This window comes from Chrysochloris asiatica, unplaced genomic scaffold (assembly GCF_000296735.1).
Source record: "Chrysochloris asiatica unplaced genomic scaffold, ChrAsi1.0 scaffold00082, whole genome shotgun sequence".
NCBI classification, from domain to species: domain Eukaryota; kingdom Metazoa; phylum Chordata; class Mammalia; order Afrosoricida; family Chrysochloridae; genus Chrysochloris; species Chrysochloris asiatica.
The window spans coordinates 3,332,921-3,357,258 of record NW_006408600.1 but is presented as its reverse complement, the minus strand read 5'-3'; the positions used below and the strand labels follow the sequence as shown (position 1 = coordinate 3,357,258).

General features: G+C 38.1%; 1 protein-coding gene across 1 annotated transcript in view; it reads left to right on the top strand.

The window, feature by feature from the left end:
- The window catches only part of ITGA2 (integrin, alpha 2 (CD49B, alpha 2 subunit of VLA-2 receptor)), a 173,208-nt gene extending 155,238 nt beyond the window's left edge, over nt 1-17,970 (top strand). The window contains exons 27-30 of the mRNA XM_006865761.1: nt 1,612-1,725; nt 11,438-11,527; nt 15,939-16,055; nt 17,890-17,970. Of these exons, the coding sequence (XP_006865823.1) occupies nt 1,612-1,725; nt 11,438-11,527; nt 15,939-16,055; nt 17,890-17,970 (402 nt within the window). The remainder of the gene's footprint in view (nt 1-1,611; nt 1,726-11,437; nt 11,528-15,938; nt 16,056-17,889) is intronic.
- The last annotated feature ends 6,368 nt before the right edge of the window (nt 17,971-24,338 follow it).

Genomic DNA, 24,338 nt, shown 5'->3' with positions numbered 1-24,338 from the left:
AGGCTTTCTGCTCCCGTAAAGATTTACAGCCTCAGAAACCCTATACAGGGTCTCTATGAGTCGGAACTGACTCCACAGCACATAACAACAACAACAACAACACACACATACACTTTTTAAACTAGGCATAAAAAAACAGTTAACATCAAGTCAATACCTGCTCATGACAACTCTGTGTATTTTAGAGTAATTGTGTCCCATAGGTTTTCAAGACTGGTTTTTTAGAAGTAAATTGACAAAATGCCAGTCTTTTCTTCCATGGTGCCTCTCGAACTTCCAAACTTCCAGTCAGCAGCCATGCACATTAATCATTTGCACCATCCAGAGACTTCAGATATATGTATACTGTTATGTAAGTGGACCATACTTTTCTTATTAATTTAAAAAAAAACAAAACAAAATTTTTATTGTGAATTGAGTGAAGGTTTACAGAGCAGATCATCAGTTTTACATTCAACAAATCATAGTCTTCAATTCATTTTAACGATTGCAATCCCTTCAATGTAAAGTTTTATATCCTATTTCTTGTGATTCTTGTTTCCATTCGTCCATCTTTCCCAAACCTTCTGAATTTGGCCATTAGGTAAATGCTGTCCTTTTGATCTCAAATGGCTAACCACTCTATGATATGCATACTTTACCAATGTTGTTGTCCCCCCTGTATACTTACTACTTGGCTGAAAATTGAACCACAAGGGTGAATTCAGTTCTAGACCTAAGGAGTAATCAAAAAGCTTCACAGTTCCCTCAGTTTCTCTGACCAGTAAGCTTGATCTTTTTTGTAATTTTGAGTTTTTTGCACATGTTCTCCCATTCTACCCATGATTTTCTAATGTGATTCTTTTCAGAATAGTAGGTAGCGGTAGCCAGGCACTATCTTGTTCTTGTGTCAGAGTCACGTGGTCCATTTGTCCATTGCACTTATTGTTTCTAAGCATCCTCCGTTTTCATCCCTCTTCTTTCCTATGCACAGGGAGAGACCAATACTTGCACCTTAGATGACTGCTCATGAGCTTTTAAGATCCCAATTTGTACTTACCAAAGTCGTACTCCCTACGTTATAGCTACATATGTCATGTTGTTGTTGTTGTTGTTGTTAAGTACTGTGGAGTTGATTCTGACTCATAGTGACCCTGCACAGAGTTTCCGAGGCTGTAAATCTTTACGGGAGTAGAATGCCTCATCTTTCTCCCGCGAAACCACTGGTAGTTTTGAACTGCTGACCTTAAGATTGGCAGCCCGAGTCATAGACATTTTTTAATGTAAGAAATGTAGAGTTGGTTTAATGACTGTCTTGTTCTGCTTTTTATATATGTTCAATAATTTGCCTAACTATTGTATTGTTGATAAACATGAGTTATTTACAGTTTTTTTATTCTGAGACATAATAATGCAGTAAGTGTCCATTTACCCATACATATGTATGATATCTCCTGGAGGGTATGTACTTCTTACATTTTGAGTCATAGCATCACAGTGAAGAAGGGGTATGCATGAGATTACTTGTTGTCCCAGAGTCTTCCCAACACTGGTTTATTTTTGTAAGGTTTCAGCATTTTTCAAAACCTGTACTAACCCTCTCTTTTCTTTTGTCAATGCCTCCATTGAAAGAACTGCAGAACTGCTTCATGTAGTAATGTTACCTGCTGGCTGAAAGACCTTCAGATGAAAAGAGAATATTATGTTAATGTGTCTACCAGAATTTGGAATGGAACTTTTGTGGCAGTAAGTATCTGGGTCATTTATTGGATTTATCAATAGCAAAGAAGTATAAGATTTTATTGTCAAGAAGTTCTTACCCTTTGATAAATTTAGTAATCTAGCTAATGTCAGTTGCTGTTGGTGTTAAGTGCTGTCGGGGTTAGTACTGACCCATGGCAACTCTGTATAGCATTTCCAAGGAGTGGCTGGTGAGCCTGAACCACCAACCTTGTGATTCAAACCAACTTTGCAGTCCAGCATTTTAACCCACAGCTCCACACCAGTGGTGCCTCAATAACCCAGAGTGCTTTCATACTGGAAGGCCGCAGTGTGTTTCTCTCTTTTTCCAGTGCTTGCCCATTCTGGTGGTGTCCCATAACTACTTGGCCTGCTTGGAAAAGATTCTGCTTTTTAGACTCCACCCCAATGCAATACATCAGAATCTCTGGGAATGCTGTCAGGGACCCATATGCCAGCCCTTGGATGTAATGGGCCCCCTACTTTGCCTCCCTTCCAATGCTCTCCCTAGTCCCTTGCTCACACCCTCCACCACACCCAAACCAAAATCTGCAGGTCATTGTATCACATCTTTGTTGTTGTTGTTATGTGCTGTGGAGTCGGTTCCGACTCATAGCGACCCTGTAAAGGGTTTCCGAGGCTGTAAATCTTTACAGGAACAGAAAGCCTCATCTGTCTCCCATGGAGCAGATGGTAGTTTCGAACTGCTGACCTTGCGGTTCACAGCCCGATTCGTAACCACTACGCTATCACATCTTTAGATCTCAACTAATGGTTTGATTCATCTGTAACCACCCAGTAATAATTGAATCTAACACTAGAAAAAAACTATCCATTTTTTTGTCTATTAGAGTCAGGTGACTGCTTTGCTTTCCTGTTACACCCTTTTGCTGATGAAAGCCCATTGAGCACATAACTTTTTAAGTCATTTCAATCACCAGGAAATGTTGGAAGACAGTGCCAAAAATGTCAGTGTTGTTTCCCATAAGCCAGGTGTGACTCTGCCTTAATGTTATCGCTTTCAGCAGGGATTTCCATAGCCAGAATTTGAGTCTGGCATGAAAATTTAAGGACGAACCCAAAATCAAAACACCTGTTGCTGTTGAGTCACTTCTGAGTGTTGGCAACACCATGTGTTTCAGGGTAGAATGGAGCTCTGAGCTATAATCATTAAGGAAGCAGATTGCCTGTTGGTTAATGCAGTGGACTGCAAAGTAGGTTTGAATCACAAGGTTGGTGGTTCAAGCTCACCAGCTGCTCCTTGGAAAACCTACATGGGATTGCTATGGGTTGGAGCTGACTCAACGGCACTTTACAACAACAGCAACAACATCTTCTATGGCATCTCTGGGTGTGGTAAAGCCACCAATCTTCTGGTTAGCAGCTGAGTGCAAAATGCTTTCATCCCAGGTACTTCATAAGGATAGACAGGACTCCTTAAATTTGGCTGTGTAGGTGACTACATACTTGAGCCATCGAGTTGGATATGAGACTGAATAATAGATGGATAGTCAGACTAACTGAAACCTCTTGAGGGCCTTGTGATTTCACTGTTTATTTGTTTTGGTTTTGTTATTGTTGTTTGTTTGTTTTCAATGAATAGATCAGTTGTTGAAGTACTTACTAACCAGTCGTCACTCCCTATTCTCTCACTCTCTCATGATCTCTCCAACAAATCCCAGTACCTGCTATAGAATTTTGTAGAAGATTAAAAAACTAACATATCTCCAAACTAGTCCCTGGAGTCAAAATATAAGCAATATTCTTAGAGAAAAACGTAGTAAGAAGAATAGTGTAGTGGGGGGAGGGGGGAAACACAGAGAGAATTGAGTGAGATTGAGGAGCTTGGCTTTCCTCTTGCTTTCTTTTATGTTGATTCCTGTCAGACCTTCATGGTGACTTAAATCCTGGAAGATGGGCAGCATTCCCTTAGTGACACCACCTGCCCAGTTACTACAGCCTGGTGCTCCATTTCGCAACTTGGCTTTGGATGAAGGAACAAATGTTTTTATAGCAACCCTAGGCCAACTGGGAAGAAAAACTGCCTGTTACACATCAAAATGCAATCACCCCAGTTCTGTAAAATACATTGGATTTTTCTTGAATTTGTCTACAGCTACATCATTTTAGCCGTAAGATATTCTTAATTTCCTTCCCAAAGGTTTTCAAAAGCATTGGTTTCATCTCTATGAGCAAAATTCTGTGAAGTGTATTAGTTATACTTTTCCAATGTGGTTATGGTGGTTAAACTAAGGAAGTACTATTGAGGGTTATTGTATGCAAAGTCCTACATATCTTTTGCCTTCATGAAACGTCAAATGTTTATCCCCCATCTTATTTTCAGTTATTTTGACCACACGGTACATGTTCTCAGACTACCTAGGAGATCCAGTCTGCAATATGGGTCTCATTTCCTGGATTGAAACCATATTAATGTACTGAGTTTGGATGTCACCCTTTTTCTGATGTAGTGAAAGCCAACATCATATGTCAAGTAATTTTATCATGAAGCAATTGTTCGGACCTCCAAATTCACAGCAATGTTATAAGGAACAACCTTGGCCACTAATAGATGTGTTAGATTGCTCTCCCAGATGAGTATTGTATACTACTTTTTAACCCTGCAGAAGATTGCATAACTGTGAAAGGGATTGACTTGGGAGTGCAGTTGTATCCATTTTGTAGGAAATATTCTTTCACCTTTAATATAGAGGGTCCGTAAAACCAGCATCTGCTGTTATCATTTCTTTACTTAAACCATTATCAATATACTTAATGTATCCCCATATATGTATAAGAGACCAGTAATTAATGTTAACTTCTGATACCATCTTCATCTTGAGTAAATTGAAAGAGTAAATGGTTTCTTGGTGTGGTATTATAAGATAAACACTGGACTGCTAACCTCAAGGTCAACGGTTCAAATCTACCAGTCACTCCTTGGAAACCCTATACAGGGTCGCTATGAGTTGGAATCAACTCCACAGGACTTAACAACTTACAGACTGAGCCAGTGGAAAGGAAATAAATTACTTGCTTTCTGGAAATATATACTCTCTTTCTGGCTGCTAATAGTTTAATAAATTACCTCATCGAGTATATTAAATTGTGTGCCCTAGTAACCAGAAAAACACAATCTTAATAGGCAGGGCATATGAAAAATTAGACATCTAATTCAAGTTCCCAGTAAGCATCAGGCGTAATATTTGCATTTTATGGAAAAATAATATAAAACAATAACAACAATTTAAAAAATCAGGCAAATATTCACATCAGTCATATTTTCATCAAAAACTAGATGCATGTAAATATATTTCATATTAGAAAATGTTAGGAGCTTCAGTGTAAAATATAGGTCCTTCGTATATGCCTGCCCTTAATCAAGTGGTATTTGATAGAAAGCTGAGGTTAGAAAGTCTGAAATTCCTACTGATGTTATATAACTGCACTGATAGTTAACAAAAAGTTCAGGGTGTCAGCTGCTTGCATGCATGGTTAACTTCACATTTACTTCTCTTTGAATAATTGAGATGAAATTCACATAACAGAAAAGTAAACATTGTAAAGTGAACTATTCAATGGCATTTAGTACATTTACAGTATTGTTCACCCATCACCACTAGCTAGTTCAAAAACATTTGCATCGCCCCAAAAGGAAACTCCATACCCATTAGGCAGTTACTCACTCTTCTTTCCTTTCCCAGAACCCCTTGTTGTTATTGTTAGGTGCCATTGTGTTGATGCCAGCTCATAGCGACTTTATGCACAGCAGAACGAAACACTGTCCAATCTTGGGCCAACCTCGCTATTGTTGCCACACTTGAGCCCATTGATGCTGCCACTTGGCCAATCCCTCTCACTGGGGTGTTCCTTTTTTTCTCTGATCCTCCACCTTACCGAACATGATATCCTTCTCCAGCGACTGGGCCCTCCTAACAATATGTCCAAAGTATGAGAGACAAAGTTTGGCCATCTTGGCCTCCAAGGAGCACTCTGGATGCACTTCTTCCAACACAGATCTGTTGGTTCTATAGGAACCATCTATTCTGGATAATAAATATAAATATATCAAATATATGATCTTTTCTGACGGTTTCTTTCACTTGATAGGAGATTTTCAAGGTTCATCTATGACCATAACAAATATCAATTCTTCATTTTTTTTTTCATGGCCAAACAATATTCCATTGTATAGATACATTGCAATTCCTTTATCCATTCATCTCATATTTACTTTTTAAAGTTTTTATGGTAAAAAAAATATGTTTAACAAAATTTGTCATTTTAAAATATGTTGTTTTTATTAACTGTTATCAAGTCAATTCCAACTTGTAGTGGGTTTGAATTGCCAACCTTGTGTTTGCAGTCTAGTGCATATCTTACAGAGCCCCACACTCCCATTTTATAAGCATAGTGATATTGATTACATTTATCATGTTCTGCAACCATCACCATTCTCTATTTCCAAACTTTTTCACTTCCCCAAATAGAAACTGAGTCACTAAGTACCCTCTAAACTTAGCTCCCATTCTTCTTTCCCCCAGTTCCTTATAATCACTAATAAACGTTTGTCTCTAGGAATTTGCCTATTCTAAATATTTCATATAATGGGGTCATACAGAATTTGCTCTTTTGTGTCTGCCTTTTTTTTAACTTAGCAGAATGTTCTCAAGGTTCATCTATGTAGTCTATACCAGAAATTCAGTTCTTTTTATAACGGAATGGTATTCCATTGCACCTATATTCCACACTTTACCCATCCATTAATTTTTCACTTATTAATGGACAATTGTTGTTTCTACATTTTGGATATTGTGAATAATGCTACAGTGAAGACTGGGACACAAGTATCTGAGTCTTTCATGTCGTTTTGGTACATACCTTAGATTTCTAGGTCGTATGGTAATTTTACATTTCACTTTTTGAGGAACCACCAAACTGTTTTCCACAGTGGCTGCACAAGTGTAGATTCCCACCAGCAATGGACAAGAGTCCCAATTTCTCCACAACTTTCCAACCCTTATTGTTATCTTTTTTTTTTTTTTTTTCCCTCTAATAATGGCATCATATTGGGCATGAAATAGCAGTTCATTGTGATTTTGATATGTTTTTTCCCTGTTACAAATGACATTGCGCATCTTTTCTAGTGCTTGTCGGCTATCATATGTCTTTGGAGAACTGTCTATTCAAGTCCTTTGCTCATTTAAAAAACAAGTAGATTTCCTCTTTGCTGTTGTGTTGTGAATGTTCTTTATACATCCCGGATACTATAGCCTTATCATATATATGATTCATAAACATTTTCTCCCATATTGTAAGTTGTCTCTTGCCTTCCTGGCCTCCTAAACTTAATTTATCTATTTTCTTTTGCTTATGTTTTTAATGTCAAATCTAATGATCCATTGTCAAAAAAAGGTCTTAACATTTTATCCCTATGGTTTCTTCTTGAGAGTTTTATGGATTGGGTTCTTACATGTAGGTCACTGATCTATTTTGTCTTCATTTTTGTATATGGTGTGAAGTATGGGTCCAGATTTATTCTTTTGCTTGTGGAACTCTACTTGTTGCAGCACCATTTGATGAAGGGAATATTCTTTCCTGACCGAGTGGACTTTGCACCCATGTCTAAAGCCAGTTGGCCATAGCTGTATGGGTTTATTTCTAGATTTCCAATTCCAATCCATTGGTCTATATAGCAATTCTTATAACAGTGCTGAAATGTTTTCATTACTGTGGTTTCATAGTACATTTTGAAATAAAGAAGTGTGAGTCCCTTTTCTTTGTTTCAAAATTAGTTTGGCAATTAGGGATCCCTTGCACTTCTTTCACCTTTAATTTACCAATAGCTTTGGGTCTAAAATGGGTCTTTTGGAGACAGCATATAGTTGGATCATGTTTTCTTATGCATTCTGCCAAACTTTACCTTTTTGTTAGAGACTTTAATCTACTTACATTTAAAGAGATTACCAATAAGTAAGGATTTACTTCTGCCACTACTGCTGCTATTTATTTTCTATGTGTCTTATGCCTTTTTTCTCTTTCATTTCCTCCAATATTGTCCATTTTTGTGTTTAGTTAATTTTGTTTCTTTAATAACACTGCAGAATCCATATGAAATGCCACCAGTAATGCTGGAAGTGCTCCTAAGCAACAGACAAAATTCACGACATTACAAGGAAAACTTGAACTATTTGGATTCCCTTCTCATTTTTTTGTTGTGTGTATATGTGTGTCATAACTATAGGGATTACATATAAACTCTTAAATTTGTAACAGCTTAGTTTAAATTGATATTAACTTAACTTCAATAACATACAAAAAAATTGTTCCTATACCACTCCACCTCTAACCCTATGGTGTTATCACAAATTACAGTTAACCCTTGAACAACATGGGTTTGAACAGCACTGATCCCTTATATGCGGATTATTTTAAACATCATGTGATGTTAACCATCTCTGTGTAAACAGTTCATCCCATCCATAAGTTGCATGTCACAGCACAAAGTGATCATGTGCAGTTCTTGTACTTTTCGTGTTTAGCATAATATCATAAACCTTGAAAGACACCACAGAACTCCAATAAAGTGCCAGCAGTAATGCTGGAAGTGCTCCTAAGCAATAGAGAAAACTCCTGTCATCACATGAAAAACTTGAATGACTTGATATTCACTATACTTTGAGGTCTACAACTGTGGTTGCTCGCCATTTCAAGATAATGTATCCAACATAAGGACTATTGTAAAAAAGGAAAAGGAATTTTGTAAATCTGTCACTGCAGCTATGCCAGCAAGCATGAAAATTTTGTACTTTTTGAGAAATACCTTTTTAATCTCATATTGAAAATGCTGTTTCTATGTGGGTACAGTGAGTAATACAAAGGGACTTCAAAAAATTTGTGGAAAAATTCCATTGCCTTTTAGTTCTATTTTTCCAGGAACTTTTTAAAACCTCCTCATGCATAATTGATACACATACATGATATGTATATATAGTACATAATTTATAGCATACAAGATATGTGTTAACCAACTGTTTATACTGTTAGTAAGGCTTCCTGTCACCAATATATTAGTAGTAGTTAAGGTTTTAGATAATCAAAAGTTATAAATGGATTTTGTACTGTACAGGGTATAAGCACCCTTAACCACATTGTTTCGTCAACTATATATATTTATACTTTGCCCAATTCATACATTTAAAATGATTTTTATACACTTATCTTTCAAATCATGTAGGATATATTGTTTTAGTTACAACACTAAAACATCAGAACACTGTCCTTTATATTTATGAAATTGCACTTACTGTGATCTTTCTTCATATGGATTCCAGTTACAATCTTATATCCTAACTTTTAAACTTGAAGTCAGTTTTGCATTTCTTATAGCATAGGGGTTATGGTAATGAACTCCTACAGCTTTTCTTCATCTGGAAATGTCTTAATTCCACCTTTATTTTTAAAGGGCAGTTTTTCAGATATAGAATTCTGTGCTGACACTGCTTTTCTTTCAGCACTTTTAATATGCCATCGCCTTAGGATCTCCATAGTTTCTGAGGCAGCATTGATGTTCAATCTTACTGAAGATCCCTTATATGTGATTATTCACTTCTGCCTTGCTGTTTTCAGGATTCTCTATTTATCTTTACTTCTTGAAAGCTCAATTTTAAGTTTGTTAGTGTGAATCTTTCTGAGTTTATCCTACTTGGAAGTCAGTGAGTTTCTTGGATGTGTAGATTCTTGTCTTTAATACAATTTGTGAAGTTTTGGCTAGCAATTAATTTTTTCAAAAGTTCTTCTGTCCTTTTATCTCCTCTTGGACTTTCAACATGCATATGTTGTTGTGTTTGATGGCAAATCACAAGTCCCTTAGTAATTTTCCATTTTTTGCAAATTTATATTTTACGCCTGAGAGTCGATAATTTTCCTATGATGATGTTTAATGGTTCTTTCTTCTGCCAGCTGAAATCTACAGTTGAATAAAGGTGATTTTTTTTTTTACTGTATTTTTTAGCAACAGCATTTCTATTTGATTCTTTTTAAAAAATTGCAATTATTTTAATGATCTTTTCATTATGTTCCTGTATCATTTCTTGATTTTCTTTAGTCTTTGGGATTTGAATTTTTTTTTTAATTTAGCTCTTTGAGCATATTTAATATTGTTGTTTTTAAAGTCTTTGTTTAATATTGGTACTTCCTCAGGGACAGTTTGGGTTACTTACTTTTATTTTAAATTGTCCTTCCTGTTTTTTTGTATGGCTTGTTAATTTTTGTTGAAAGTGGTAGATTTAACTGTTATAATGTGTTAACTCTGAAAATCAGATTCTTTCCCTCCCCCAGGATTTTCTGGGTTTTAAAAATTTGTTTGTTTGCAGGAGGTGTTTTGTTTTTGCCTTTTTTATAGTCAGGAATACCCGTAGTGACTTTCTCTATTATTGCAAAGATTGTCTTATTAGATGTGTGGACACTAATGCCTTTTGTTTTTATGTTCAACTAGTGCTTTGATAGAGCTTTCTTGAACATAATAGGTGAGGGGAGCAAAAACACATACACAAGAGAAAACAAAATAAGAAACTCTCAGTCTTTTCCTATTCGTTATGTGTCAGGCCCTCATTCTGCAGTTAACTCAGCTTGCACTGAGCATAGGGGTCACCAACCAGGTGAAGAGGCAGTGCTGTGGCATAATGCGTTCGACTGCAGGGTTGATTAGAGCAGCAAGGTCAGCGGTTCAAACTCACTAGCCGCTTCTTGGAAATCCTATGGGGGTGGGGGCTATCAGTCAGAACAGACTTAACAGCACTTAACCGCAACAACAACAAGCCTACCAGTTACATATTGCCTTTTTTTTTCTTGATTCAGTTTTTGATGAGTTTCTCTAACCCTTTGACTAGTTTCCAGAGTTCTGATAGATATATTGATTGTACCAATTTCTGCTTATTTATTGTTATTTTTTTATTTGTGAATGGTATGAGAGCATGTAGCTGCTTATGCTAGGATCTTACTCCAGTTTTGAGATGTATATTCCAATATTTACTTTTAAGCAGCTTTATTTTACACATGTATCCTCAGAAGGAACTGTCTCTTCCTTTTTTAGTACTGGATTTACACTGAATTATGTAGTCCTATTATATAGCTTATGAAGTCCTGGTGTGGGGTTATAGGATAAGCATTGGACTGCTAAACACAAGGTTGGTGGTTCAAACCCACCAGCCACTCCCTGGAAACCCTATGCAGGGTTGCTTTGAGTTGGAATCAACTCTATGACTCTTCAACAACAACAACAATATAGTTTATATACAGATAAATATATAAAAATATTAGATTTTCAATTTCCCTTATGTCCACACTTCATTAAGTTTTAAGAAATCTAGACTATTGTCATTGTCAACTAAAAATGTAAATTTTAAAGCCTTGTTTTTCAGCTGTGTTTGCAAATTAGAATCAACCAAACTGCTAATGTCAAAACCCCAACTTCCAAAGATTTGGTTTTAATTTGCTGTCGTAGGGTCCAGTTATCCTGTTTTAAAAGTTTCCCAGGTATTTCTCATGTCTAACCCAACTGCATACCACCAGTACAAGCAACACAAGAATTCTTGAGTCTTAAAGTTGGTATTTGCTATTGTCACTATGCACAAGAAAATAAATCAACAATAAACATGCCTACTTTTATTCATTAACTTATGTTAGGATAAATATAGTCTCTGTTTTCATGTTCCAGTCAACTTTCCAGACAATACAGTTGACAGCATCTGCAGAAATTGACACCTATAACCCTCAGATATATGTGATTGAAGAAAACACCGTCATGGTGAGTACATCATACTTTCTCTGTATGGTCATTAGAATCTTTAATAGTGGTGGTGGTGTGCTGTGGAGTCGGTTCCGACTCATAGTGACCCTTAGGGGTTTCTGAGGCTGTCAATCTTTTCAGGAGCAGAAAGCCTCATCTTTCTCCCATGGAACCTATGATAGATATTCTATTTCTGGAAACTTCGTCATTCTTATTGCCTATATTTATATAGTAGTGTTTTATCAAAAATATGATAATCTGACATTGCTATGCTGAGCTTTTGGCAAGGGTGTTTGTTACTCAAAAAGTGCAATGATATACTTGCCCTTCCCCCTGCCTAAGTGTCAGCTATAAAGTTTAGTTCCTATGCCCTGGAGCGAGGAGTCCAATTCACAAACATCTCAAGATAAACAAAGAAAGAAAAATGTCTTCATTAACAGGAAGCCCAGTACCAGGGACATCAATAATACAGAGGATGGTGTCACTCAGAAATGTGTTTTCCAAGCAATACGTATGCATTCATGTGGGCTACAATCTTACAAAAATGATAGCTAGAGGACTAAGGTGCACCTGATCCAAGCCATGGTATTTTCAATAACCTCATATGCATGCGAAAACTGGACAGTGAATAAGGAAGACTGTAGAAGAATTGATGCTTTTGAGCTATGGTATTGAAAGTGCCTGCCATGGACTGCCAAAAGAACCAATAGATCCATTTTGGAAGAAGAGCAGCCAGAATGCTCCTTGGAGGCCAAACTTCATCTCTCATATTTCAGACATATTGTCAGTAGGAACCAGTCACTGGAGAAGGATATCATGTTTGGTAAGGTGAAGGGTCAGAGAAAAAGAGGAAGACTCCCAACAAGATGGATTGGGCAAGTGGCAGCATCGATGGACTCAACCATAGTGAGGTTGGCCCAGGATCAGGCAGTGTTTTGTACTGCTGTGCATAGGATCACTATGGGTCAGTACCGAATCAATGGCACCTAACAACAACTACAACAGTCTTACCATTCTGGCATCCACACCAGTTCACAAGGTGAAATGTCCAGAGAAACATATCAAAAGGGTTCATTCTCCGAGTACATGTTTGTCTGGGGGCTACTCTATCAGAAGCCACACAATGAGGGAGCAGGCTTGAAACCTAGGAGACCATTAATATTATAAACAAGGAGAGAAGGGCGTGTGTGTGTGTGTTGGGGGTGGGGGATGGTGGTGATGTCTTAGGCAGTGCTCCATTATTTTGTTAAATTCTCAAAATGGCTACACTCATGCTCTTATAAATTGGAAGAACTATCTCCCTAGAAGTAAGGAGCCAACAAAAAACATAACAATAGGAATTCTATCTTGTCTGTGGAGTCCTGGTATGATGCTGTGGGCTAATGTGCTAGTCTGCAAAATCAGTTTAAACCGCAAGGTCTTCAGTGGTTCAAGCTCACCAGCTGCTCCTTGGAAACCCTATACAGGGTCGTGATGGGTCAGAACAGTACTTAACAACAACAACAGCTGTCTTTTCTGTGGCTCCATGGTGGTCCTGAAACCAGCACTACCATTTCTTCCTTTCTCCGTGTGCTTCCACAAAACAGCATAGCTCATAGGGCATAAGCACAACACTGCGAACTTCAAGGTTGGACATCCAAACATGCCAGTTACTTCTCAGAAAACCGTATTCATGGTCACTATGAATCTGAAACGGATTCAACTCAAAGGCACTTCACAACAACAGCGGCATATTTACTTGAATCATATTGGTTTTTGCAATGTTTTGGTTTTGTTCTCCAAAGAGTGCCACTTACATATTTTTAGTAAATAAGATATTACTTTGAGATGTTCTTCTTTAAATTTATTTTCTGTATTTTTAGCAATACTCCTTACTGCTATTCATTGACATTGTTTAAAAAGTCCATTAATTAGGTCTTTCATTCTAGACAACTACAAATACTCCCTTTTATAAAAAAAAGTTTGTGCAGAGAAATATACTTTCACAGAAAACAAAGGCTCTCTGTTCCAAGAGTTGGCATGGAATAATTGTCCTTTGCACTGAAATTCTGGTTAGACTTGGCCATATTTAGACAAAGTAGGATTTCCATGTCCAGCTAATCAGCTGGCAGAGTGCTGAGCATTTTCCTTCCAATGCTTTTGTTCAGAATTGGAAGCCAGTTCCGGACTCTGCCCACAAGGCCATCTTGGCAGCTAGACTCAGTCCACCGCTCTATCCTATGTGCTTCATTGAAAAGTCTATGGCCCTATGAACTCTGGGCTGCTCTCAATGCCTGAGCTCATAGAATTGCCATGCCACTTTTATCCCAGAGACATGATTCAACACAATAAAGAATGCTTTGCTGCCTCTGGTTTCAGAGCCTCTGTGAAGGTTATACCCTTTCTTCAGAAACTGGGGCTTGGAAAACCTGAAATTAAGCCAAAGGAAAATGTGGACTTCCGATACAAAGAGATATGATCTTAGCCTTGGAGCAAAGTTAATTTTAGAAAAATGTACTGTTCAAACAATACTGGAAATTCTGCTGACGTGTTTTTCAGAAAGCAGTATTAAATATACTTGTTGGTGTTAAAGTGCCATTGAGTTGATTCTGACCCATAGCAACCCTGTATAGGGTTTCCAAGGAGCAGGTGATGAGTTTGAACCACCAACCTTGTAGTTCAAATGGTTTTGCAGTCTGATGCAATATACTTACTAATTGAAATTTCAAAGGAATAATTTTAATAAATTCTCTAAATTATTTTTTGTTGGTTTTCTCTGAGCAATCTTGATATGCTATAGAGGCCAATTATTGTTTAATTGTGTCTAAAAAACATTTTTAATTGAAATAGTAATTAGGATAATTTTTAAATAATGTTTGAATCTAAATATGAATCAATACTGCTCTACACATGAATAAATGATTCTTAATTTTTTTGCATTCCTGAGCCACTTACAAATATGATATGCAAATGTCATATTCATAGAGAACCATGAACCTCTGATTCAGAAGCTCTAGAATGTAGAGAATAGACATATGACTGTCATTAAGCAGGACACTGCATAGACTTATAGTCACAGATAAACAGATAAAACCTATATTAGTTCTTGAAAATACAAATGAGAGGAAATGCAGTCACCTAAAAGGCCAACTTCAAGCTTGTTGTTTTTTAGTACTGTTGAGTCGGTTCCAACTCATAGCAACTCTGTATAGGGTTTCCAAGGAGTAGCTTGCAACAACCATCAACACTCATGAAAGCAATTGTCAAGAAATCAGCAGTATTGCATTAGGCAAATCTGCTGCAAAAGGCCTCTTTAAAGTATTCAAGAGCAAAGATGTCGTTTGAGGACTAAGATGTGCCTGACTCAGGCCAAGGTATATTCAGTGATCTCATCTGCATGTGAAAGTTGGACAGTGAATAAAGAAGACTGTAGAAGAATTGATCCATTTGAGTTATGGTGGTGGAAGAGAATGTTGAAAGTATCAAGGACTGCCAAAAGAACAAACAAATCTGTCATCTGTTTTGGAAGAAGCCAGGATGACCAGATTTTGCCTCTCATACTTTGGACATTTTTCAAGAGGGACCACTTCCTGGAGAAGAACATCATACTGGTCATATAGACGATCAGTGAAAAAGAGGAAGATTCTCCCCCCTCCCCCAATGAGATGAATTGACACATTAGCAGTGGTGATGGGCTCAAATGTAGTAACGATTGTGAGGTTGGTCCAGGACTGGGCAGTGTTTTGTTCTGTTAAGGGTAAAGTCACTGAGTCAGTACCAACTGGATGGCATTTAACAATAACACTAACAGCAAGAAGATTGGGCAGCTGGACTTAAATAATCATTTGTAGGTTTTAGGATAATTTTAGCGTTGAAAACATCAACTTGAGCCCTAGGATATTAGTTCTACTTTTTCAACAGTTGGTATCAAGCAACTTTGAATTATAGCTAAGAGAATTCAATCTTTTAGAAAATCATGACTGTATGAAATGTGTGATTGTTGCTGCTGTTGTGGTTTTTCTCAGCCCACCGCTGCCTCTTCTGAGTTCCAATCTGACTCTGATGCTTCTGTCAAATGGGTTTGGGTTGTAGTTAGTTTGTTCTTTGACTGTCTCCATCATATGGTTTCACTTCAGAGTGTATGCCAAAAATTCAAGTTTCTTATTCATTAATAATAAAACATTTGACATGTTTTATTATTAATGATATGTCAGATAAGAAATGTCCATTAAATACTGAAACAGTTAAGGAGGGGAAACTAGAGAACTTGTATTTCTTACCTAGACATTTGCAGGAATATTTTGTCTAACAATTTTAACACATCACCGAGGAATGCTATGAGCAGGAGCTAGGAACCTTCAACTGTAGTATTAGAGAGTTGGACTGATCGTCTCAGCTGTTTCCGGTGCTAAAATAAGATGACTTAATTGTTGTGAATATACATTTACAGATTCCCCTTACAATCATGAAGCCTGATGAGAAAGCTGAAGTACCAACCGGAGTTATTGTAGGAAGTGTAATTGCTGGCATCCTTTTGCTCCTAGCTCTGGTTGCAGTTTTATGGAAGGTAAGCATCTTGTAATTATAAAATACACGGCTCCTGAAGGGATCTGCCTGCCTTGAAGTAAGATTGTTAACAATACCACAACTTTAAGTTGTGTGGTAAGGAAAACGGAAATGCTAGTTTATATAGATTTTCTTAATCATGTTCTTGGAAACAATCCCAAAGGATTTTTTTCTCCTTTGTTTTGGTTTCTTTATTTTATTTTATTTTATTTTAAACTACCTTCCTTTCATTCAAGTCCCTGAGTGTTTCTATTCAGCTGCAAATAGAATGTTGTTGTTAAGTGCTGTGGAGTCGGTTCCGACCCATAGCGACCCTGTACAGGGTTTCTGAGGGTGTAAATCTTTACGGGAGTAGAAAGCCTCATCTTTCTCCCGTGGAGCGGCTGGTAGTTTCGAACCACTGACCTTAAGGTTCACAGCCTGATTCGTAACCACTACGCTACCAGAGCTCCTTTAGAATAGTGGTTACCAATCAGGGCTCCTAATCTCAAGATTGGCAGTTCAAAACTACCAGCTGTTCTGTAGAAGAAAGATGAGGCTTTCTGCTCCCGTAAAGATTTGCAGCCTCAGAAACCCTGTGCAGGGTCGCTATGAGTCAGAACTGACTCCATAGTAGTTAACAACAACAGTGCCACCAAGTGGGGTTCTGACTCCTAGCAACCTTGATTAGTTTTGTTGTTGTGAAGTGCCCAACCCATAGCGACCCTGTATAGGGTTTCCAAGGAGCAACTGGTGAGCTTGAACCACCGATCTTGCAGTTCAAATGGCTTGCAGCCTGGCGCATTACCCCACAGGGTCACACCAGGACTCCAGGCTTTCTTTACTGTAGTAGAAAACATTTTTCTCCCTCAGCATGAGTGATAGATCCAACTACTGACCTTACAGTTAGCGGTTCAGCTCGTAATCCATTACTCTACCAGTGCAAATAAGTAGACACTGAAAAATGGAGAAGTTGTCTGGATACTATATTCTTCATTAACGTCGTGATGTCAGGTCAAGTTTTGACATTATACTCCCCAGGGCCCCACGCATTCCTCACAGGTGCTTTAAAGAAAGTGGGCAGTAAAAAGCCATAAAGTCACTGTTATTTAGTTTTCTGATTCATGTTGTTCCGTAGAGTTGGGTCTGACACTTAATAACCCTCTGTAGAGTGTCCGAGGAGTGGCTGGTGAGCTTAATCCAACGTTACAGTCCAGCATGTTAACCCACAGCACCACACCTTCATAGTGATCCTATAAAGGGTTTCTGAGACTGCAAATCTTTAGGGAGAGCATTCTCATCTCATCTGTCTCCCATAGAGCAGCCAGTGGGTTTGAACCACTGATGTTGTAGTTAGCTAATCCCACAGTGATACCAGGGCTCCTAGCACCATTTGCACCCAGTAGACGTGAATTCATGGTGACTATGTATACCAGAAGGAGCTCTGGTATCGTAATGGTTACAAGTCGGGTTGCAAACTTCAAGGGCAACAGTTTGAAACTACCAGCAGTTCTGCGGGAGAAAGATGAGGCTTTCAGCTCCCATAAATATTTAACAGTCTCAGAAACCCTATCCAGGGTCGCTATAGGTCGGGACCAGCTTCACAGCATACAACCACCACCACCACCATGTATATCAGAGTAGAAGTAGGCTCCATAGGTTTTCAGTGGCTGATATTGCAGCAGCTCTCCAGGTTTCTTTTTTTCTGAGGCACTTCTGGGTGGACTGAAATCTCCAACCTGTTGGTTAGCAGCTGAGTGTGTTCACCACGTGCACCACCCAGGAACAAAAGAGGTCAAAGGCACTGTGCAAAAAAATTCATAGCCAGTAACATTTTTACATCATTATCTTTACAGCTTGGCTTCTTCAAAAGAAAATACGAAAAAATGAGCAAAAATCCAGATGAGAGCGATGAGGCAACAGAATTAAGCAGCTGAGCCACCCAAGAACTCCGACAGCATTGCAAACTGATTGAAACAGTCAGTGATTGATATTTGCATGGATGGATTTTTTAAAAATCCCAGTGTTTTATAGTACATTAGGTAATGTACTATATAAAACTCATCTGATGTTTTAAGAGAAACTGCAGGTTGGTCTGAAATGAAGAAATTTTGGGTGGGGGCAGGGGTCAAAAGGGTAAAAGACTTATTTTATATGGTATGGGGAGGGTGGGAGGTGGGTAAAAGAAGATATCTTTAAACTGGCTGGTCCAGCGTTTACATTGTAATGTACACTGTGCCTGAATCATGAAAGGCTCCCATGCATGACAAGTCTTCAAGCAAAATATTAACACTTTCTCAGTTTTACGGGGAGGTGGGAACGCTATTTTTAAAATACTGTTTTTAAACAGCAAAGTGGAAGTACCTGACCGATACGGGTACCTAATTAGTTTGACTATTGATATTAACAAGACACACAAGTAAGTCTTCACCTAATGCTGCTCATCCAAAGTGACCATAGAAGATACTTTAAAGTAATAATTTCATGTGTAAACTAGGTAAGTGTCTTTGGTTCTTCTCAGCCCACAGCTGCCTCTTCCAAGTACCAATCTGGCTCTGAGATGATTGTCAAAACATGATCAGAGCTTAGAGTATGCCTTCTGCTGAGGAAATCTCTATTTAAATGGAGGGAGTGTATGTGTGTTTAGTTCTCACATTTGCATGAATTGTACACAGAGCTACATTCATTCACTGATGAACAAGTAAGAAATTAAACCCAAGTGAATTCCTACTTGTTGGCAATGTAAAAAAGTTGAAGTACAAGCCGTCTAAGAAATTTGCAAGAAGTTACTTCAAGGCATTCAAATCCTGATATGGCACTGAATGGTAAGGACAGGACTGCAAGGTCAGTGGTTCAAACCCATCAACCACTCCTTGGAAATGCTAGGTCATTGTGAGTCGACAGCGCTTAACAACACTGCAAGGCACGGGCAGCCACCAAAATGGCAGGTGCACCCTCCCTACTTGTTTCTAGAGTAATCAAAACTTTGACAGAGTATATGTCACCTGGGCAAGCCAGCCTCTGTGATTCTTATTTAGTCTGGTTGGGATGAAACCCAGTTAACTACATTTTAAGAAGCACCCCAGGCATTCTGATGTAAAAGGTCCACAATTTGAGGGACACCATCTCTTCTTTCAACACCTTCTTGGCTCTATATCAGAGCTCACTCATTCTCTAGGAGAGACTGGTGGGAAGAGAGCACAGATAAGGGCAGTGGGAATTATTTCATTTCAGAAAAGACATATCTAAAGCTTTGGACAAGTCACTTGGCCTCTATCAATTTCAGTATCCCCATGTAGGAAATGGGAATATTGGATTGGAGTTTAGCAGTGATGCTTTTAGATTTAAAAATCTATGCTCTGGATTTCTTATAAGTAGACAATCCTCCAAGAATTTAACTTTGAGAAGTCAGAGGAAAACATTTGTTCATATGAGTCCAGCTTTGCCTGCGTACTTAGCCGGACCCCTGTATTGGCAGTCTAGTAGCTATCTAGACTGTTTAATGATTGATTTTGTATTTCACAAAACAAACAGGGAAAAGTCATAAAATGTCTGGAATTTTTAGCAGGAGCAGCAGGTCAGTCTCTCATTAGGTGTACCAGCACCCAATCCTCTAGTATACTGTGTGGCTAAAACCACTGTTTCATTCCAACCAATATTTTGTTTACAATAAGTGGAGGAGAATCTGGTTATTAAAATGATAAGGAATATTTAATGTCATGTAACTACTATATATATAGTTTCACATATTTTTTCTTCAATGTGAATTGAGCATGCTATTTCTTTTTACTCTGCCTCACCTTCTTTGGTAACCATTAAACTGAGATCACTTAACACCCAGCAAGATTTGGAGCCTTGCCAAGCCTTGGTTTAGGTAATCTGGCTTGATGGCACTTTTTCAGGAAGTAGGTAGAGTACTGTAAACTGAAAAACCACTTGTCTCCACATTGTGGCTTATATTAGTGTGGGGTTTCTCCTTAGTGTTGGTATGGTTGGCATTCTGGACTCTTTCTTTCTCGAGAGGAGGGGGCTGCCAGGTCTCTGCAGGACATTGAGCAGCATACCTGGCCTCGTCCTAGTAGTTCCCCTGCATTTCTCAGTGGTGACATTCAGAAATGTCTCCAGACATTGCCACATTCCCCAGGGTAGGCAAAGTCACCCCTGGCTGAAGCCCACTACACCAGGAGAACGTGTCCTAAGTAGGTAGTTGCTATTGTTGGATCATGGATTTGAGGCAGAAGTTGTAATGAGGAACATTTCTTTTAATACTTTTAAGCAATGAGAAATGAACAAAAATTAAAATAAAACAAAAGAGTGTGGTTAAAATAAGTTATTACAAATCAGGTACATTTTCGCTTTGAGAGTAGATAGAGTATAGAGTTTAACAGACGCCATGTTACAATGTCCATTTCATAAATGGTACATAGACAAGGTCTGTAGAATGTGAACAAAACTTTGAGTTGCTTCATGCATGTGTGGCTGCTGCAAAAGCTTTGAGATAGTAACGTGATGACAGTGCTCCTAGACTTTAAGTTGTGCATGACTCAGTAACAAAACACAATAGCAAATGGAGATCTCCTAACTGGGCAGAAATCATTTCTAGCTGTCAGTGTTGCCTATACAAAATAGTCAACGTTAACTGTGCAGTTAACTCTTAACTGTGAAAAAGGAAAAAACAAACAAACAAAACAACACAACCCCCAAACCAAAAACATAATCATAATCACACTTGAGACTGTATTAAAAATGACTGAGTTGTAACTTTATAATGTATTTATCTATTATGATCTAAAATTGCTGTTTTTGTTAGCTGTCCTCGAGTCGATTCTAACTCATGGCAACCCCATGTGTGCAGAGTGGAACCACTCCATTGGAGCTCTAAGGCTGAGCCCTTCCAGAAGCAGATTATCACCAAGTCTGTCTTCCAAAGCACCTGCTAACCTTTCACCTAACTGTTGAGTGCTTAACTGTCTGGGTCACCCATGGACTCCTCATATACAAATATAACCCACCCATCTGAAAATTTTTTTGGTTTAAGATATCATTAACAGAAGACAGAATTCCTTACATTGAACACCCTGGTCCATTTTTAATATTTAAATTTGTACACGCCAAAATAATTGTACATACAACTTTGTTACACCATTGATCTTCATGTTTTCTAAAGTATATCCATGTTAATTAATATGAAAGGCTAATTTAAATGTAACAGAGTCCTGGTATGGTGCCTTAGGATAAGTACTGAACAACTAACCACGAGGTTGGTGGTTCACTAGTCACTCCTCAGAAACCTTATATGAGGTGACTGTGAATCAGAACCGACTCAGTGGCACCTAACAATTTAAATGTTTTAAAAAAACAACTGGTAAACATGGGGGTAAAGTTTGAATTAAATGAAAATACTAACTACTTCTTTGAACATTAATCTAAAATGTACTCAGTATGTAAATAAAGATCATTTCATATGTACCTGATTCAGTTTCGCAGAAAAAGTTAAAATATAAATGTATATATTGCACATCTAAGCTGGAAATGTATATATTTTAAAGAAGAAGTTGTCTCGGATATTTTCATCATACATAATAATGCATAAATCTTTGATATAAATTTGATAAATTATTTTTTCCCTTTTCATTCCACCAAAATAAAAATGCATATATGCATGTTTGTACATCAAGTTGCACAATTCATTTGATTTGAGAAACTAAAATCAAGTTGGAGTAATAATATAAATTAAACTCATCTTGTATAAAAGTTTGAGAATAAAACAGAAAAGCATTAATTGTAAATATAGCAATTACTGAGTTTCATTAAAATTGTTTTTAAAATAGTGATTTGAGTTTTTATTTTTATCATTTATACACATCTACACATAGGCACAAAGGAGCTCTGGTAGCGTAGTGGTTACGAATCGGGCTGCGAACCGCAAGGTCAGCAGTTTGAAACTACCAGCTGCTCCGTGGGAGAAAGATGAGGCATTCTGCTCCCATAAAGATTAGCAGCCTCGGAAACCCTGTTCAGGGTCACTATGAGTCGGAACCAACTCCACGGCACATAGCAACAACAACAACACACATATGCACAAGGGGGCTTCAAAATTTCACGGAAAAATTCTATTATCTTTTCATTTTTAATAAATGTTTTGAAGTACCCTCACTTATGACTTGGTGCCACCAAGTCAATTCTGACTCATGCTGACGTTGTGTGTGTGTCTATGTATGTATAAACATCTTTGTATGTGTGTATATACCTACAAAGATGTTGACTTGTGCGTTCTTTATTGACCATGCAAAGGCATTTGACTGTGTGAATCATGACAAACTATAGATAACATTGTGACTGATGTGAAAAATGGGAATTCCAGAACACTTAACTGTGCTCAAGAGGAATCTGTATACAGACTAAGAGGCAATTATTAGAACAGAACAAGGGTATAATGGTTTAAAATCAAGAAAGTTATGCATCAGGATCATATCTTTTCACCATACTTATTCAATCTGTATGCTAAACAAATAATCTGAGAAACTGGATTATATGAAGAAGAATGTAGCATCAGGACTGGAGGAAGATTCATTAACAACCTGTGATATGCAGATATAACCTTGCTTATTGGAAGAGAATTTAAAATATTGATGAAGACCAAGGATTACAGTCTTCAGTATGGATTGCACCCTCAAGCAGAAATCCTCACAAAGGTGTTAAAGTGCAAAGATGTCAGTTTGAGGACTAAGGTGGCCTCACCCAATCCACAGTATTGTCAATCACCTCATATGCATGTGAAAGTTAGACAATGAATAAGAAAGATCAAAGAAGAATCGAAGCATTTGAATTATGGTATAGGCAAAGATATTGAAAGTACCATGGATTGCCAGAGAACAAGCAAATCTGTCTTCAAAGTACAGCCAGAATGCTTCTCAGAACCAAGGATAGCAAGACTTCACCTCTCATACTTTGGACGTTGTCAAGAAGGACCAGTCCCTGGGGACGGCCATTATGTTTGATAAAGTAGAGGGCCAGTGAAAAAGAAGAAGACCTTCAGTGAGATGGATTGGCACAGTGACAGCAACAATGGTCTCAAATAGAACAATTGTGAGGGGGGTGCAGGTACAGGCAGTGTTTTGTTCTATGGTGCATAGGGTTGCTATGACTGGGAACTGACATCAATAGCACCTAACAACACACACACACACACTGTATCTTATGCACTTGCTATGTATCCAAGAGACAGAGTTTAAGAAGACTGAGGATGTAAGCAGCCATAACTATCTTATGGTTGTTGTTAAGTACCATTGAGTCGGGTACGGCTCACGGCAACCCTGTATAGGGTTTCTGAGGAACAGCTGTTGAGTTTGAACTGTCCACCTTGCTGTTCAAACTGACCTTGGAGTCCAGTGCTTATCCTATGGTGCCACACCAAAACTCCCTCATTTCAGCAGTGACCATAAGGATGTTTTGTAGGAGTCTTAAACTGCCTTCAGAGTTTAGCGACTTGGTGAAAAGCCTTGTCACTCAAAATGTGGTTCACAGATAGGCCATGCTACACATCCAGGGCATTTGTAACAAAATGCACCTCTCCAGAGCCACTTCAGGGCTACTGAATCCAAATCAGAAGATTAGCAAGACTCCCAGGTGATTCTTAGCACACTGAAGTTTGGGAAGCACAACTGATCTCTTAAAATAAAATGCATGCTTAGAATAAAGAGAGAGGGGAATCAGCTAAACTGCCAAAATAATACAAAATCATAGATGTCTAATTTTTTTTTTTTTTTAAGTAAGCAGGGGAGATTGAATTTTTCATTTCAAGGATTACGAGTCATGAATATGCTTAAAGTGTAAGATAAGCTACATGGAGGGTTCCGACTGGTCCTCACTCTCTGGATGGCACTCTACAAAGGCTGGGAGGAAGTTCTGCCCATAGATGCCACAATAAACAGTAGTTTCCCATGCCCACACCAGGTAATCTTGCATCTGCCTTCCTGCCCATCACAACTGCCATGAGCCATTTCATAAGGGCAGCTTGCTGAAGAGCCATCACCATGTATGTGTGCTTGGTATGTATTTTACAGCAAAACATGATTGAAGAAAACAGGAGCATTAATGTCCCCCAGTCCCGTGGAAATGCTGCTTCTTGTTAAGTGTCTCGAGTCAATTCCGACTCATAGTGACCCTGTTTTCCAAGGCACTTGAAGTTCACACCGACCTTGCGGTCCAGTGCTTATCCTACAGCACCACACCAGGACTTCAGAAATGCAACTAGATTTGTATTGAATCTATAATAAAGCTATCATTTTGTCTCTCTCATAAG